The 17574-nt window shown below is 43.0% G+C and overlaps 1 protein-coding gene across 22 annotated transcripts in view; it reads left to right on the top strand.

The window, feature by feature from the left end:
* Nucleotides 1–17574, top strand: part of FHOD3 (formin homology 2 domain containing 3) — a 433462-nt gene that overhangs the window by 394443 nt on the left and 21445 nt on the right. For all 22 annotated transcript variants that reach the window (XM_074340106.1, XM_074340111.1, XM_074340113.1 and 19 more), the window contains 5 exons: nt 3271–3453; nt 5128–5247; nt 5954–6115; nt 10398–10588; nt 17111–17303. In XM_074340106.1, coding sequence (XP_074196207.1) covers nt 3271–3453; nt 5128–5247; nt 5954–6115; nt 10398–10588; nt 17111–17303 — 849 coding nt within the window. The remainder of the gene's footprint in view (nt 1–3270; nt 3454–5127; nt 5248–5953; nt 6116–10397; nt 10589–17110; nt 17304–17574) is intronic.

Below are 17574 nucleotides of genomic sequence, written 5' to 3'. Positions count from 1 at the left end.
TATCAATATATAGAAATAAAATGGATTTTTCTGTGTATGAAGCTTATATCATGCAACATTATTAAACTCACTGTTTTATAAACTTTTTGTAGATTCCTCACAATTTTCTATGCAGACAGTTATGCCATCTGTGATTGGAACAGTTTTAATTTTTCCTTTCCAATCTGTATTTTTAAAAGATTTTTATATACCCTGTCTTGTTCCCAATCTTAGAGAGAAAGCACTCAGTCTGTCACCACTAAATATGATGATGTGAGCTGTAGATTGTTTTTATAAATGTCATTTATCAAACGTGGGAAATTCCTTCTGCTGGGTTGCTGAGAGTATTTTTTTGTTGTTATGAATGGATATGGAATTGTATCAAAAGAATTTTGCATCAATTAAAATAACTGAATTTTCTTGTTCAGACTTAATCAGGTAGATTAATTGCATTGATTGATTTTTGCATATTGAATTAACTTTGTGATTATTATTTGTATTATATTGCTATGTAAAATATAGCAATATGTTTATCTATCGTAATATATTGACATTGATTTATATTTTAAAATATTTCATTAAGGATTTTTGTGTCTAGATTTATCAGGAATATTGGTCTATAGCTTTCTTATACTATCTTGGTTTAGTTTTTTGTATCTGGGTAACTCTGGTTTCATATCAAGAATCAGAAACTATCCCTCCCCTGTTTGGGATCAGGCCACAGGTTCTGACCTGTGGACTGTGGTCCCAGCTCTGTTTCCAAAGGCTACTTCAGGTCTCCACATCTTTGATGTGCTGTTTACAGTCAGATTCACATGCGAATAGCTCCGCGATGAGCCCAGAAATCCTTAAACAACTTTATACACTTGTTTTGCCAGGCTCTTCATTTTCTATGAGCTGCCCAGTACTTTCCAGTTCCCTGGAGCCTTCCTTTTTGGTCTTCCAGCTGAAAGCTGGCAAAGTTACCTCATATCGTCGTCTATTTTCTGTGACTCTGCCCATACCTGGAACCAAGCTGAGGGGAGACAGAGAGAAAAGAAAAGCAGAAGAGGTTTTCCCCGCCTTCTTGGGACCACAGCATCACTGAATGGAGAGGAGGGTTCCCTCCCTCAGAGTTTTAGGTGCTCCCTAGCCCCTGTGACCGCCCCTGTCACTGCTAGGGTTCCCTTTTCCATGTCCCAAGGCAGGATTAGAGGGTTCCACTAGAGCTCTGTCTGTCATTTCAGACTGCCTTGAGCCCAGGCTGGGGAATGCCAGAGGAAATATAGTCAACTTGTTATCAGTCCAGCCGAACTTCCCATTCTGGTCTTTTCCCCCAATCCACCGGCCACTGTTTATTTTTTTTCATCTTCAAATAGCTGTTCCATGCATGCTGTCCAGGGCGGAGAGTTGCATTTAGTGGGACAGACAGGGTGGAGTGTACCTACTCCATCTTACCCAGAAGCAGAACTCCTTCCCAGGTGCTTGCTATTATAGAGCAGTAACCAAGGCCACTTAGAATGAATTAATTAATGCATTACAAAATAGTATTGTATAAAGTATGTTTCTTTGGTTTGATGCTACATAATGAGAAATGAGAGAAACAATGATAGCATAACTTAATACTGTATGTGATGTGTCATATAAGGGGCATTTTTACCTTCTTTTAAAATGTAATCACTAAGGAATTTGTAAGAATCATAATCCTTCTGATGCCATTTAGCCTCTTCTGTCTTCCACTATTGCTTTTAACCAAAAACAAATACAAGCAAAAAGATGTACTTTATGCATCAGTCAGTAGATAGTGCTCCTTATAAATGCCATCATCATTTTTTCTCAATCAGACTTGAGTTTGATATTATTTAAAGTGTTTTCATTTCTATATAAAATTTAAAATGTAGTTAAACTATTTAAAACAATTAAAATTACAAGGTGTGATCAAACAATATGGTGAATGTTTAAATAAAAAAAATTATTACGGTAAAGGACACATTGCCATTAATCCCCCTAAAAATACTCCCGCTTGCTTCAAACACACTTATCCCATTGTTCTTGCCAATTCTTGAAGCAGTTCTCAAAGTCTTCTTTTGTGAGTGTCTTTAGTTGCGCTGTTGTGGCTGTCTCAATGTTCTGAATCATTTTGACTTTGGGGAAGAGCCAGAAGTCGCACGGTGCCAGATCTGGTGAATAAGGTGCATGAGGACACATCGTAATGTTTTTATTTGACAGAAACTGCAGTATACCAGAAGCAATGGGTGACACAAGAGTGTTGTCATGATGGGGAATGATTTACAGCACACTTTAAAACACACCTTTCTCAACCATAGCTCATACCCAACTGACTGCACTGAACAAGTTGAAACTTGTCACACACTGTTGCTAAGGTTTGACACGCCGCTTCCCATATTGAAGATCCCTGCCTTTCCGTTGGACGGCACTCTCGGCAGCAGCATTCACCTGATTTTGTGATCACAATGGAAAGTCTCCTTGTCACACATGGCTTCTGGTATGGCAATTTCTGTCAAATAAAAATCCTCATTCACCTTATTCACCAGATCTGGCACCATGTGACTTCTGGCTCTTCCCCAAAGTCAAAATAATTCAGGACACTGAGGCAGCCACAACAGCACAACTAAAGACACTCACAAAAGAGGACTTCCAGAACTGCTTCAGAAAGTGGCAAGAATGATGGGACAAGTGTGCTCAAAGCAAGGGTAGGGGGTGTATTTTGAGGGCGATTAATGGCAATGTGTCTTTTGCTGTAATAATTTTTTAAATTAAAACACTGTATTTTTTATCATACCTCATATCATATATGTTCCATGTACAAGTCAATCTGAGTTCTTAGAAAATGATTCATTTTTGTGAGCTTTAAAATGAATCCACGAGAAGTACTAGAAAGCATATATTCTTGACAAGTTTTACTCTGTTTTCTAGGGAACTAGGAGCTGTTCGCTGCTATCCTCCTCTTTCACCTTTCTCTCACCTCCTCTCCCATTTCTTGCCTAGAATGTTATTTATGTACAAGATCCAGAAAATTAGGGGCAAGTTGCTTATGAAACAGATTAAAGGAGGGGGGAGGGAGGGAAGTTTAAACCAAATGAATGTAAGTTTTGATGCTACTAGGACTTTTCTTCTCTAAGTATATTTGATTTATAACAGTGTAATGCCTGTATATGACAAGAGACCTGACAACAGAATTATCTTTACTACCTGGTTAGAAAATTGCAGTATGAATTTGGAAACATCAAAGGGGTGGGATAGGTTCCATCATTAAGAGAGAACATACACTGTATTATCCCATCTTTCCAGAAAATTCTAACCATGATTCCCACTGAAGAAGAGAAGCAGAAAATCCAGGAAGCTCAGCTGGCCAACCCTGAGGTGCCGCTGGGCAGCGCAGAGCAGTTCCTCCTTACACTTTCCTCCATCAGTGAACTCTCAGCTCGGCTCCACCTCTGGGCATTCAAAATGGACTATGAAACTACAGAAAAGGTAAGCGCTTAGGAAGAGAGGCAGCCAATCCTACATCCTCAGTGTTGAGAAAGTCAGTTTTTTATTGGTGAAGGTAGTGAAGCCTCATTCCTGAGAAAGGGTTTGAGTTGATTATGATGAGATTGTATCTATACTAAAGGACCAGCAGCCTGCCAGTGAGGGGTTATTCTAACGTGTCTGCCTGGCACCAGCCTCAGACACTGGATGGTAGGTACCAGATGACTGGTTTAAAAAAAAATCTATTAAACTTTTTTCTGACTCTTTATGCTTATTGTAGAAAATTTGGAAAATACAGAAACACAATATGGAAAAGTGATCTGTAACCCATCCACTTGATGGCAATCATCTAAACTGCCATTGACTATGACAATTAGCAAGTCATTTGGTAGGTCCCTTTGAGAGAGTATCTCAGAAGAAAGGTTGCAAGAGGTTGAGAGGAGAATAGAAGGAAAGGGACCTTGCCAGTGAAGACATGGGGAGACTCATCTTGAGTAGAAAGCAGAAGAAGCAGGCATCCTCTCTGGCCTGGAGCAATGGACGTGTTTTTGCTGGCTGAGCAGAAAGAACCAGTGGAGAGGAAAAGGGACAGGTGGACGGTGAGCTGGAGGTGAGCCTAATTGAGACGAAGGGCCCAGAGGCAACAGAATCAAAGCACAGGTGGAGAGGCTGCATGGTTTTCCTCTTTCTGCAAAGGAGGGAGCAGAGTCCTATAATGAGGGCCGGATAGGTAGCGGTGGGTTTCAGTGCTTCAGGAGGAAACTGTTGTATTTGAATTCATTTGAGAATCAAGCAGGGCTGAAGAAACCTAGCACTACTTAGGACACTTGGCATGACTTGGTCATAAAACAGCATGTCTAGGTGACTTTATCTAACAAAGTGGGGTAACATCATGGAGAAAACAGTTTTTGGGTCAGTGTTGGTTGGGGATAGGCAGGGCAGAAGTTAGGCTGAAGAAAATGAAGCTGAACCTTCCATCTGTGGGATACAGGCTAGGGGAGAGGCTCAGTAAGAATATGGGAGTGTGGGTGGGGGTCAGGCAGTGACAGTAGAGAGGGACTGAGGCCATGAAGCTACAGGGAAGGCTACAAGTCTGAGAGAGTGTGAGTTGTGAAGGCAATGGGAGTAAAGAAGATGGTAGCCTTCTAGAAAGTAACCCAGGCAAAGAGCTGACTAGCCAGAGTGCCTAGAGGGGAAGTTAGGAGACTTGAGTGGTCCAGGGACAGTTAGGCCAGAGTTGCCAGAGTCATCTGCCTGGTAGAAGAAAGGCAAAGAAGGCTAGCGTCCAGATTCTGAAGGAACATGTGAAGGAGGAGTGTCCAAGAAGTCAGCGATGGGGAGAAGAGAGCAGGAGAGATGCTGTGACCTAACGGTCCTGCTTGTGCTTGAAAAATGGGCAGGAACAGAGGGAAGAACATTTGTCACCTCAGCACAAGCTCCTGTTAGTCACAGGTACTGACGTCGCCTCCAGTGGGAAGATTTGGGGGGCTAGACTTTCTTCCACTACCTTTTGGCACTTTTCCATGACAAGGAGCATGTGCCCATCAAGTCACGTGGGATTGACTTATAGTGAGAACTCCCAGGCATGGTTATTACCTTGTACAAAAATTAACAAGAACAAAGGAAAAAGGCAAAATGTACATTCTTTATCATCTTCCAACTTGTTTTAATTGAAAGGAAGTGGCAGAACCACTTTTGGACCTGAAGGAAGGAATAGACCAATTGGAGAACAATAAAACCTTGGGCTTCATCCTGTCTACTCTCTTAGCCATTGGGAACTTTCTGAATGGAACTAATGTAAGTTTTCTGCATCCCTTATGCTCCTCCCTCCCTTGTCCTTCCCTTCACATGCCAGGAGGTCGTACCTCAACTTTTGTATTTTCTTGCTAAAAATCTAGAAGGAATTTTGTTCTTAAATTATTAGGGCCAAAAAAAAAAATTATTAGGGCCTATTTATTTGAAACTGTATCTTTCTATACGTAAGAAAACTTAGGAAAATAAACACTATTCCTTAGAAGCGTGGCTACTCTCAAAATTGACATTAGAGATATTTTATTCTATGCTGGTTTTTTGTTGTTTTATTTTGTCTGATATGTATAAGTACAAATATTTGTTTTTATCACTCAAATATTTGTACTTATATACATTATAAATAAACTTAAAACAAAACAAAACAAAAAGGCCTATCTTTGGCTAGTAAGTAGAACAGCAGTCAACCAATAAGAGAAAAAAGTTTTAGAGACCCAGCATCACAGCACCTGGATTTAGGGGACAGCCCGTGACTGATGATGGCCTTGGTGGGAAAGGGCTGGAGGCTCCTTTTATTCTCAGTGTGGCTGGTCCATGTGTGATCAGCTAAGAATGATGGAGCGTGTGGCCTGAGAAGCTTCGGGTCTAAATATTGGGCTACGCCAACAGGGCATTAAGTCTAATCATTTGTGCCTTTCTAAGACCTTGGGTAAATCTTGTTCTTCCTGCCTTTTATTTACTGTTCACCTAACAGGCCAAAGCATTTGAGTTAAGCTACCTCGAGAAGGTTCCAGAAGTCAAAGACACCGTGCACAAGCAGTCACTTCTCCACCACGTGTGCACCATGGTGGTGGAAAACTTCCCAGACAGCTCGGATTTGTACTCAGAGATCGGGGCTGTCACCAGGTCAGCCAAGGTATGTGTGTGTGGAAATGGAGGGGCAGGATGTGCCTTTCTCTCAGATGTTGGGTCTTGTCAGTCATCTCTGAGGAGCACAAGCTCTATTAAGTAACATGCCAAGTGCTGCTTGCCTCCCCTGCTCTGGAGTTTGTGAATATGACTTGTCTCCTGCCTTAAGATCTTTTTCCCATCTCTGATTCTCTGTCAGATTCTTTCCTACTGAGGTATGAGAGACAAGCCTGCCATCCCAGGACTAACCCTCACGTCCATTGTGGAGCAGTGTTACTCACCAGGCTGGATTCTCCAGAGCATTAAAACTCCCCAGCATGTTTTAGGTGGCCAAAAATGTCAAAAAGCTGCAATCTGACCCCTCCTAAGACTTCCAGAAGACCTTGCAGTAAGATGTTGAGCCAGGAAACAGAGGGCATGCCTGGTCCCCTGCCTCCCACAGATGGGCCACCCTGTGATCTTACACAGAGGGAACCGTTTTATGGGTCTGTAACCAGTATTGGGCCCTCAGCAGCAAGCTCTTAAATTTTGTCCAGAGTTCACTTCTTCATGAACTTGTGGTTTATTAGAAAAGAGACGGTCAGAATAGCTGGACATCCAGCTGCCCTCACTGCAGGAGTATCACTGAGGCTGAACAACCCCAGAGGAATCCCAAACACAGCAGAACTGGGAGATATGAGGGTCTTGGAAGCGAGAGGAAACTTGTGGGTTGGGGCTAAATAGGGCACAGGAGCCAGGCCAGTGTGGTGGGAACTCCTGGAAACACAACCTGGTCTAAGGAGCTGAAAGTTCTGGGACACATTGGAATCTAGTATGAGAAGAGGAGGCAGTGATGGGCAGAAGTGGGAGGAACGGGGAAGGGGCTTTGCTAAGGTCCCTCCACAGAGCTCTCTCTCTCTCTCTCTGCCTTCTTCCACAGAACCTGGGGGTTGGGACCCTGCCTTAGGAGCGATAGGCTGGCAGCTGCCAGGTACATGGAGCAGGGGCCCTGAGCCAGCCTGACAATGGACCTGCCTTAGACAGCTGGAGGCATGGCTAACGATTTCCCCAGCTCAGGGGGCTTACAAAGGGCTTCTTAGAAAACAGATTCCTCTATTTCACAGGCACCCTTACCATGTTTACTCTGTGCCAGGCACTGTTCTGAAATCTTCCCAAATATTGCTTCAGTATCGTAACCAAGGCAAAAAGCCCCTTTGATAGTTCCAACAGGGGGTCCTCCTGTTGCTGCTCTGACACCCTCTGTGAGCACCTTCACAGAAGACAGTTTGTTAGGAATAAGTCGATTTGAGACAAAGTCTGCCTGGCCACCTAGATTCATCGTGGTCCTATTTCTAGAACCACCCAGAACAAGTCGGTTCTCTTTTTACGTCTGGTCCTTTGTTCTTTCCCAGGGCCTTCCCCTAGGTGGGGACTGCTTGTCACAAGAGTAGTCCTGGCCTTGGAATTCTGACACCAGGCTAGTCCCCAGTGACTGCCAGGGCATCCCTCAGTGTCAGGTCTTTCCCAAAGGATGTTTAAGTTATTCTTAACTAATAACTAAATAACTGGTCCTTGCCTGAAGATTGGCTACACGAGCCAAAACCGCAGATAGCTTCTACCCATAGACGTTGGCAGTTACTAAAGGTGACAGTTGACCCAGATCCCTGTAACTTGCAACAAGAGGTCAAGAGAGCACCTACCACCACTTGTCAGATTTTACTTCCAAAGACTTCTGGGGCGTTGAGGGGTCCTTCTGTGTAGACAGGTACAAAATAAGCTTCAGGGAACCCCAGCCCTACCTGCATTCATTCCATCCCCTGGCCTGTTGCACTTTGGGCCTCACTCCTGCAACTCACCATCTGCAGGATATCTATGTCCTTGAGTTGTCCCACAGCATCCCAGACGGATTCAGTCAGACTTGACTGTGCTTCGTAGTACAGCTCGCGTGTCTTCCGACACATAGTGGCCCATTTGGAGCTGTCCTTCAGAGAGGACTTCCTGGCAACGGCGTCCTCTTCACCACAGAAGGCCAGGCCAGCTCTCGCCCTGGGGTGTAATGTTTCAGGGGCAAACCTAACCTTAAGTCATGATGATTGAGAACTTAGAACTCTGGAGCCAGAGAGATTTGGGTTCAAATCCCAGTTCTTCCCCTTACTAGCTGTGTGGCCTCTCACAAGTTGCTTAACCTCTCTATGCATCAGTTTCTCCCCTGTTAAGTGGAGCTAGTAACAGAATCTGAGGTCATGAAGTAATTGTGAAGACTCACATCTTGTGCGCCAGCTATGTCAGGCCAGGCGGGCAGCCAGCTGAGGTAGCTTTCCAGCCCTCCTCAAAAGACGCTACATTAAATTCAACCCTCCAACTGCTTTTCATCAAAAGGCTTCACTGCCTGGCTTCTATTGGCAGTGAGGTTGCTTTCTTCTGCCACCACCTTAAGGGCTCACAGTGGACTCTTGTCCCCGAAAAACCATCTCTCACATCTGTGTCTGCTGCCTGCTCTGCCCATTGCAGTGCTGGGCAAGCTACACCTGGTTAGACAGCACAGAGCTTACTGTGTATGTCTGAGCTGAACTGAAGTTACTTCATTGTGGATCAAGGGAGCTGCCAGACACAAATGAGGACAGATCCAGAGACTTATGTTTAGATTTATTACAATTGGCTTCAAACGTCCTAGGCCTCCTAGATGTTACTTGTCAATCCTAGGTCGTCTGGATCCTTTTCTACACTTAGTTCTTTGAACTATTCAGTCCTTCTTCTTTTCTAAATCTGCATATCTTTTCCTTTCAGCTGAATGCCAGGTTTTTTCCTCAGCTCTACCATATCGTAGGAAAGTGAAGCCTTTCTAATCTAAACCCAGAATTTGATTTCAGGAAATAATTTCTTTCAAAGTCCCACGTACCCCTTGCTTACCTGAATCCCAGGGCTCTGCCTAAACTTGCCTTCTGTTTTGGCTCTTTGGCACCCAAGAATCCCAAGGGCATGTGGTGTCTTGCCTGGCCCCCAGGGCAGCTCTGTGTTCAGCACATCTTTATCCTTTCTGGGGACAGATTGTCTCCCAGAATCCACCTTTGATGACTTGGTCTCCTCTGTTGTCTTTGGGAGGGTGGGGCTGGAGGTCTGAGGCCACCCCAGCAAATCCCCTTGGGCACTCATATCTGAGCCCTGCTCTCATGACCAGTCATTGGCATCTAAGCAATGGCTGGCCTTCACGCATCTTCTTTCTCCTGACTTTGTGTGCCTGGCTCTCATCCTTCCCCACATCGCTCACTCTGCATCTACCTCTCAGTCTCTTTTCTTCAGCTCACCTGTTTATCTGTTTCTTCCTCCCTGCCATCTTAATTTGTTTTCCCCTATCCCACATTTCTCTCCATTAAATATCCTCAAGTGCATTTTTTTCATGACTTACTCTCTAAGTCACATGATTTCTCCTCTAGAAGTTCTATAAAGGTATTACTTTAGAAAACTTCATCTCAGGACACTTCAGTCAATCCAGACTGTTCCCACTTCCTTGAAGAGCACAATAAGTGCTCTGTTGCATCTGTTCCTTGTACACGTGATTTGCATCTGCTGGCAAGACTACATGCTTACACAGAACACACACACACACACACACACACACACACACACGGCTGGTGGGTTCTGTACATGCTCAGTGTTTGGTGGTCACCTGTCTGTACAATGACTGGTCTCATTCAGCAGTTGTCTCTGTGTTCTTAGTGCCTGTTATGGGAACTGGCATATACCAGTTTCTCCATGAGTATTGGTTAACTGAGTAAATGGGGGGGGAGGGGAGGTAAGTAAAATAATGTGTCACGAAAGAAGCTGGCTGCCCCTTAGGGGGCCCCAGCATATTAGGGCCATCCGTGTATGACTGGTGCATCCCTCTAACCTTAAATGAAATAGCATCTCTGAAGAACAAGACAGCTCTGAAAATTTTTATGAGACATCTGCTCAGTTCATCTTGTACTAGGGTTCCTTGATATCACGTTTTAATTTACAGTTTCCAAAGACTTTCCTAAGATTTCTTTCCAAATATGGCAAAAAAAAAAAAAAAAAAAAAAAGAAAAAGGAAAAAAAAGATGACACTTGCATTGGGTTCATTTAGAGAACAGTTTTATCACTAAATAATTTGATGTCAAGATAATGACAGATACACATGTGGACAATTTTTAGACCATAAATATGTTTGTATTCCAAGATGTAAATTTGGTTTTGATGTGTATTTCTTCCCGGAGGCAGTTTGGTTTCCTGGTTCAGGTTGGGGTCCGGTTGTTTCAGCACGTTTGCAGGGTTCTCTCTCTGATTTTCAGGTTGACTTTGATCAACTTCAGGATAATTTATGTCAGATGGAGAGAAGATGCAAAGCTTCATGGGATCACCTCAAGGCAATTGCAAAACATGAAATGAAACCAGTTTTGAAACAACGAATGTCAGAGTTCCTAAAAGACTGTGCAGAGCGAATTATAATTTTAAAGATTGTCCATAGAAGAATAATTAACAGGTAAGTGGATTGAGGAATGTATGGAAACACCAGTAATATGGCATGTTGAAAATATTCTGCAAACCAAGACCTGGAGGTTGAATTTACAAAAATTATACTGTAAATTTTTTGTACATTGCAAGTGCACCTTTGATGCACGTGTTTGCTCATGGGTACTTAATTTTCTTACACACACACACAGAGCAATAATATAATGCGATTGAATCTTGAGGTCGGAAAGAATCTCAGAAATGTTATTCAAAAATCCTCCTCTAATCAGGAATCTCTGACAAATTGACCCCTGCATCTCTGTATCTGTTTGAACAGTTCTTTCTACGTTTCTGTAGGGCAGCTTGACTTGTTAGAAAAGTTCTTTTTTTATATGAGCCACAGTATGCCCTCCAAGACCTTCCACTCATTGATTCTCCAATGGCTGCTCTGTGCTGAGACCTGCCTGGATGAGACTTGGGTCCCACCATGGGTGCCATCCTCTGGACCAGCCTCCCTCAGAGTCACAGGATCTAAGAGCACCCTGGGAGACACAGCAGTGATGTGTCAGGCCTTGCTTGCCTACAAGGAGGCTGCCTGGCGTCTAGGATGGCTCCATGGCTGTCCAGGGCAATCTCACCTATAAATGGAAACAGCGCCAGGACTAGAGCCTGAGGCTTCCAACATCCCAGGCCAGGGCATTTCCTTCCATGCACCCCCACTTTCTTCTCCTTTGCTTCATCACAGAATGTGGTTGTAGGTCCCTCACCTGGCTTCCAGGGTCTGCGTGTTCTGTTTTGGGCCTTATACCTTGGGGAGCAAATGTGTAGCCCTGCAGACCTCCAGGCTATGGTCTCCCTGGAGCTCTGCTGGCAGGCCTCTGAAACAGGCCTCACTGCAGTTCTGGTAAGGGAGGCCTCCCTTGGGGCCAGCTAAACCACAGGCCTTCCATGGGGGTCTGTTCCTCAAGCACACTCCCCGGCCTGTGCTTGAGCACTTCATTATTTTTTTAGTAGGTGTGTGGTATTTTCATTTATCCTGTACTTTTCAGATTTTTAAATTATTTTTTTCTCTCTTTCCTCCCTCCTTTCCCCTTCTTGTTTCCTTTCTTCGCCTTCCATGAAGCCGTACAGAACTTTTTTTTCAATTACAGTGGACATACAGTGTTACATTAGTTTCAGGTTTCTCACATAATGATTAGACATTTATATACCTTACAGAGTGATCACCCAGTAGGTCTAGTACCCATCTGACCCTGTGACTATTTTTTTAAAACCTAATTATCTTGTCTGCAGGTGAGCCCTCTCCCAGCTGTGTCATTAGCTGCTTTGGTAACCATACTTCCTGGGTCTTGATCCAGACTGTTCGGGGGTGGGGTGGGGTGGGGGTGGTAGTAGTCTTTAAATGTTAGGAACAGGAATAGGAACAGAATCTTCCCTCCAGGTTGACAACTATCCATTACTCCGTACTTTTGGAATTTAGTTGTTCAACTCTAAACCCGCCTCACTGCACGCCATCTAGACCTCACAGGCGCCCTGCAGGTGGGAGGATCTCGTCAGAGATTTTGTCAGATTTCTCACTGAAATCAAAGTACACTAGGCTTTTACCACGGTTATAAACAGGAAGCAGGGAATGTCAACTGCTTTGGCCCTCCATGCTTTGTATGATACAAGCGATTTCTCACTTAAGAGTACTCAAATAAACAAATAGTTTCCATTTGGAATGTCATGAAATTGGAGCTATTTTATGAACGTTATAAAGCTGTTATGCCTGGTCACATTAATCATTTTGTCCCAGACAGATAAAAACTCAATGATACATCCATGTCTTAAGCTATGTATGTGTATGTATGTATGTGTGTGTGTGTGTGTGTATATATATGTGATATATATATATGATTTGTGTACATATGTATATATATATATATGTACATATATATATAAACATATATATATAAACATAATGCATATAGTGTTTGCTCTGATTGTCCTGTTCTCCCTGATAAGCTGGTCACCCAGATGACGGGTGCTCTTGCGTGCTCTGGATCCCTGTCTACTCAACCATTAGCCACCCCATTGGATGGCCAGCACGAGCCAGGAATCAGTTGTAATTATGGTGGGAGGTAAAAGGGGCATGGCTGAAGGTGGGGGGTTCAGGTGGTGTCCAAGCCACAGCATCCACATCATAGAACCCTGGGTACAAATGAAGTCGTTGGAGGAGCCCCATATATAGAACTGATCCAAGCAGGACTGTCCTGTTGAAATGGAGATGGGGGCTCAGAACACTGATGGCTGTGCAACCCCTTTCCCTCTGCCACCACTAGCATTCCCAGGACAGCCTACAACTGCTGTGGTCTAACATATTCCCTTTGGACATTGGGAAACTGAGACCCAGAAAGGAGTAGCTCCCTAATTTAGGGCCAGACCCTGGGTACAGGTGGAATCATCCTGGGCGTGCAGATCAGCTTAAATATAAGATTTCCGATGAGAGAGTTGAAAGCTACACCTTGATCTCTCTTCCTCACATGCGACTATAAGAGTTATATTTTTATCTGTGTAATTAGGAATTCATGTAATGGCACTTTTTTTAGAGAAACAGTTGTTACGCAGATACTGCTTTGAGGCTGTCTGAGTGTAAAGATGCCTGTCTCCTGGGGATTAACTCAAACCTCCACAGGTAGCAAATCTGCAGATTTATTCTCATGGCACTCAGATGTGTAGAGAAAATGACTTTTCTTTTTTTCACTATTCGCTGCATCTCCTTAATGACCTACTGCCTGGCCGGGTAGCAGTTGGCTAATCTAGCCAATCATGTAAACAGCTAAACAGTCAGTCTCCTGAATGTCTGGTCTCCAAGAATTCCACTCCTCCCTGCTACTCCTCTCAGAACTGGCTTCAAGGAACAACAATGATGTCTGTACCTCACTGGTGAGGAAAGCGACAGGCTCTCAGATGGATGAGGCCATCTGGAACCTCACTACCCTCCCACATGGAAAGGCCAGGACTGGTTCCACCCAACCTCTGCTGGTACCTCCTGCTTGATTGGCAGCTGAAGGGACAAGCCCTCAGGTCTTCTCCTGTGCTCCACCCATCTGCCTAGATCCTGTAGCTCTCCGTACAGCGCCCTCCATGTTGTCCAGAGCCCCTTGTACATCACATGGGATCTCCCAGGAGCTGGCGAGTCCAGCCAGGCCCTCTTGCGTCCTTTCCTCACTGGCCTGCGCTTTGCACTGTGCCAGGAGTGCTCCATTTTGACCTGGAACCACTCCGTCCTCCTGATGGGGGACAAGTCCCTCTTATCCTCAGCATGTACTCAGGCTCTCAGCAGACCTCTCCCCGCGCCAGCGCCTCCTTGGGGGGAAGAGACGAGGACACACATCTCTGCTGTCTTCAGTCTTGGAGCTCAAGGGCAGATGTTCCACCTCCCTTTCTTGTCTGATAGGGTTACTCCAGTGGGTCCCCTCTTGATAAAGGAGCAGATAAAAGGACGTAGACAGTCCTTTTTAGGCAAAAACCTGGCTTTCAAAACTGTTGCCTGGCTAAGAAAATCTTGTTCTGGATGTTGGAATCTGCACATTAACCCTTCCTTTTACGTCACTGCACTAGCTGCTTAATCCCACGCTGTGGGTGAGCAGACCCACGTATTCCCACAGATTCATGAGGCTGCAGTTACACTGTGGCAGGCACTGGAGAGAGACAAACAGGTGAGAGGTGGGAGGAAGGCCATCCTGGGAGGCACAGAGAACTACAGCATTTGGGGGGAGAGACAGGCAGACGACAAGTGAACTCCCAGCACCCCAAAATCACAGCACCCCAAAATCCACACCTCCCCTTTCTCGGCCAGACACCCTACTCAGTGACTCAGATGAGGAAAGGGGCAGATGATAGAACAGATGAAAAACATTTGGCTTGTGCCTCAGGATACTGATGAGGGGAACAAGCACTCCATAACCATAGCACCTCCATGGCACGTGTTCTGAAAGTGGCAACCTTAGCTAACAAAAACCCTTTAAATGTTTTACTCCCTAAAAACCATACCCCCTTTGTTTGTCTGCGGGAATGTCATAGTATCTTTCCTTTCAAATGTACATCTCAATCTTTTTTCACCTTCATTTTACTTGTTTGTTGTTACTCCCCTGCTTGCAAAATATGTGCTTGAATTCTATTTCCTAGTCATGTTAAGTTTGGATCTCCAGTGTTCTAGAAAGTGGAGGATAGGACTCTTGGGTTGTATTTATGTATAAAAGAGGATCCAGGTATGGACTGATTGATTCTCCCCTTGATTCATTGCGCACAAAGATCTTGAGTAGTAATAAAGGCAATATATGTAATATATTACACTACCCTACCCTAATGTATCATATATCATATTGCATCACATCACTTCACATCTACAATATATAATGTCAGGTGGTAGTAAGAGCCAGGAAGAAAAATTACGAGTGTAAATAGTACTGGGAGCAACAAGAAGGTGCTGTTTTATATTGGGAGGTTAGGAGAGGCATCTCTGAATATGTGATATTTGGGCAGAGACCTGTGCGGTGACAGAGCGATGCATGCTGCTGTCTGTGGCAGAAATGTTCTGGGCATAGGGAATAGCTGGTCCTGGATGCCTTGTCAGGGCCTATGGTCTTCCCAGTGGAGTGGCCTCCCCACTTCTCTTCACAGGCCCTGCAAGCTCTCAGGGTAGCCCCACCCAGGGTCCCCTACACACCTCACATGGGGCCTGAGGCCCTGAGGCAGGCTTGTTCGAGGAATCATGAGGAGTCCAGTGTGGCTGGGGTCATAGGAGATGAGGTCAGAGAGGTAGTGGGCCGGCTAGTGGGGCCTTGTGTGGATATACCACATAATGTGTAGTCATCTGTTGATGGACATTTGGGTTGTTTCCAGTTTTTGGCTATTGTGATTAATGCTTCTATAAACATTTGTGTAGAAGGTTTTGTGGGGCATGTATTCATTTCTTTTGGGTATATGCATAGGAATGAACTTACTAGGTCATATAGTAACTATTTTAGTTTTTAGGAACTGTAAGACTTTTCCATAGCAGCTGAACCAATTTATGTTCTCACCAGTACTGTACTGAAAGTTCCAATTACTCCACATCCTCACCAATACTTCTTATTGTCAGTCTCTTTAGTATAACCATCCTAGTGAGTGCTAAGTTACATCTCACTGGGGTTTTGATTTGCACTCCCCTAATAACTAATGGTGTTGAGCATCTTTTCATATACTTGTCAGTTATTTGCATATCTTTTTTTGAGAGACGTTTATTCAAATCCTTTGTCCTTTTTTTATTTGTCTTTTTAGTGTTGCGTTGTAAGATTTCTTATATATTATATATGTTGGATACAAACTCCTTGGCAGGCATATGATTTGCAAATATTTTCTCCCATTCTGTGGGTTGTCTTTTTCACTCTTGAGAATACCCTTTGCAGCATAAAAGTTTTAAAAATTTTCATGAAGTTCAGTTTATCTATTTTTTTCTTTGGGTATTTATGCTTTCGGTATCATATCTAAGAAATCATTTACTAATCCAAAGTCATGAAAATTTATGTTTTCTTCTAAGGTTTTGATAGGTTTAGCTAGCATTTTTTGGTTTTAAACAGCATTTTTTAGCCTCCTTTACTTTAAATACATATTGTATGCTTTATTTTTTTTTTATCATTCTTCACAAAAAACTCAGCCAATGTCCCTCAGTTGACAAAAAAACAAAACCCTCTTTGAACTGTACAAGTTAGAGGGATCAAAGACAAAGTTTTGTCTGCCAGTAGTGTTATCATCTATATAATACTGTTTGTTCTACATAAAAATTTTCCTCTCTCCAAATATCTTCTGTTTCATTTCCAAATAACTAAAAAGTGGGCATTTGTTTGCTCATTTCTTTTTAAAAAATTTTAATAGAATCCAACAATTTTAATTTACAAAATAAATAGCTGAAATAAATGTATTTTGTGCTGCTCGTTTAATGTGTCCTAATTAAATTAAAATTGTATGTAATATTGCAAGAAAATATTTCAAAATATTTACTCAGAGAAAACTTTATAAGCATTTTTTTATAAACCATCAATTGACAGGTTATTCATAATATAGTCTTGTCTATTCCAAGTATTCATTAGAGCAGTTTCCCAAGAAATTGCTAAGCAGCATTTCTTTCTTTTTTTTTTTTTTAAGCAGCATTTCTTTATTCCTTATTCAATTTTCATATAATCTAGACACTGTGCAATGTTTTCCTTAAAATAGTACTTGATCATTTTTCTTACAAAAATTTTGTGTATTCGTTTCAAAATAAAAAACATTAAAACACAGAGAAGCCAAAAGGAAAAAGTAATTAATTTCCTGAAATCCTGCCACCTAGACATATCCTCTCTCATAGAGAAAGTGAGTTTGAACTTGACTTCTGGTCATATTTTCACTTGAGAAAACTCTTCAACCTGAAAGTCTCAGGAATGAAGAACAATGTCTTCAGTTGATTGGTTTCTTATTGAAAGTCTTGAGACAATTGGTTTTGTGTGTTCCTTAAAACTGAAGCCATTGCCACTATTGTTTTTCATTGCAGGTTCCATTCCTTTTTGCTCTTTATGGGGCATCCACCTTACGCAATTCGGGAAGTGAACATAAACAAGTTCTGCAGGATCATCAGTGAGTTTGCATTGGAGTATCGCACCACCAGGGAAAGGGTTTTGCAGCAGAAGCAAAAACGGGCCAATCACAGAGAGAGAAATAAGACCAGAGGGAAGATGATCACTGATGTAAGTTTCATGAAATCAGCCTCTTTATGTCATTTTGAAAGCGCGATCAACCATAAAACTTCCCACAATTTGGGAGCTGTGTTTTTTTTTCTTTTAATGTGGAAAAAAAATAATCTCTCCTTTGAAAAGTGCTCTTAAACTTCTCCTCTACCTTGTCTGCGAAAATCTGCTATATAACAAATGAGGAGGTAGGACATGAAAGTTAAGAATATGTAGCTGGTGGAAGAATTTATGACCCATGGGGTGCGTTGGACAATGCTGATGACATTAA

Source organism: Rhinolophus sinicus, linkage group LG09 (assembly GCF_036562045.2).
Source record: "Rhinolophus sinicus isolate RSC01 linkage group LG09, ASM3656204v1, whole genome shotgun sequence".
In the NCBI taxonomy this organism is placed as follows: Eukaryota; Metazoa; Chordata; class Mammalia; order Chiroptera; family Rhinolophidae; genus Rhinolophus; species Rhinolophus sinicus.
Note: the sequence above shows the minus strand (reverse complement) of the source record. Positions and strands in the feature narration are given on the sequence as shown.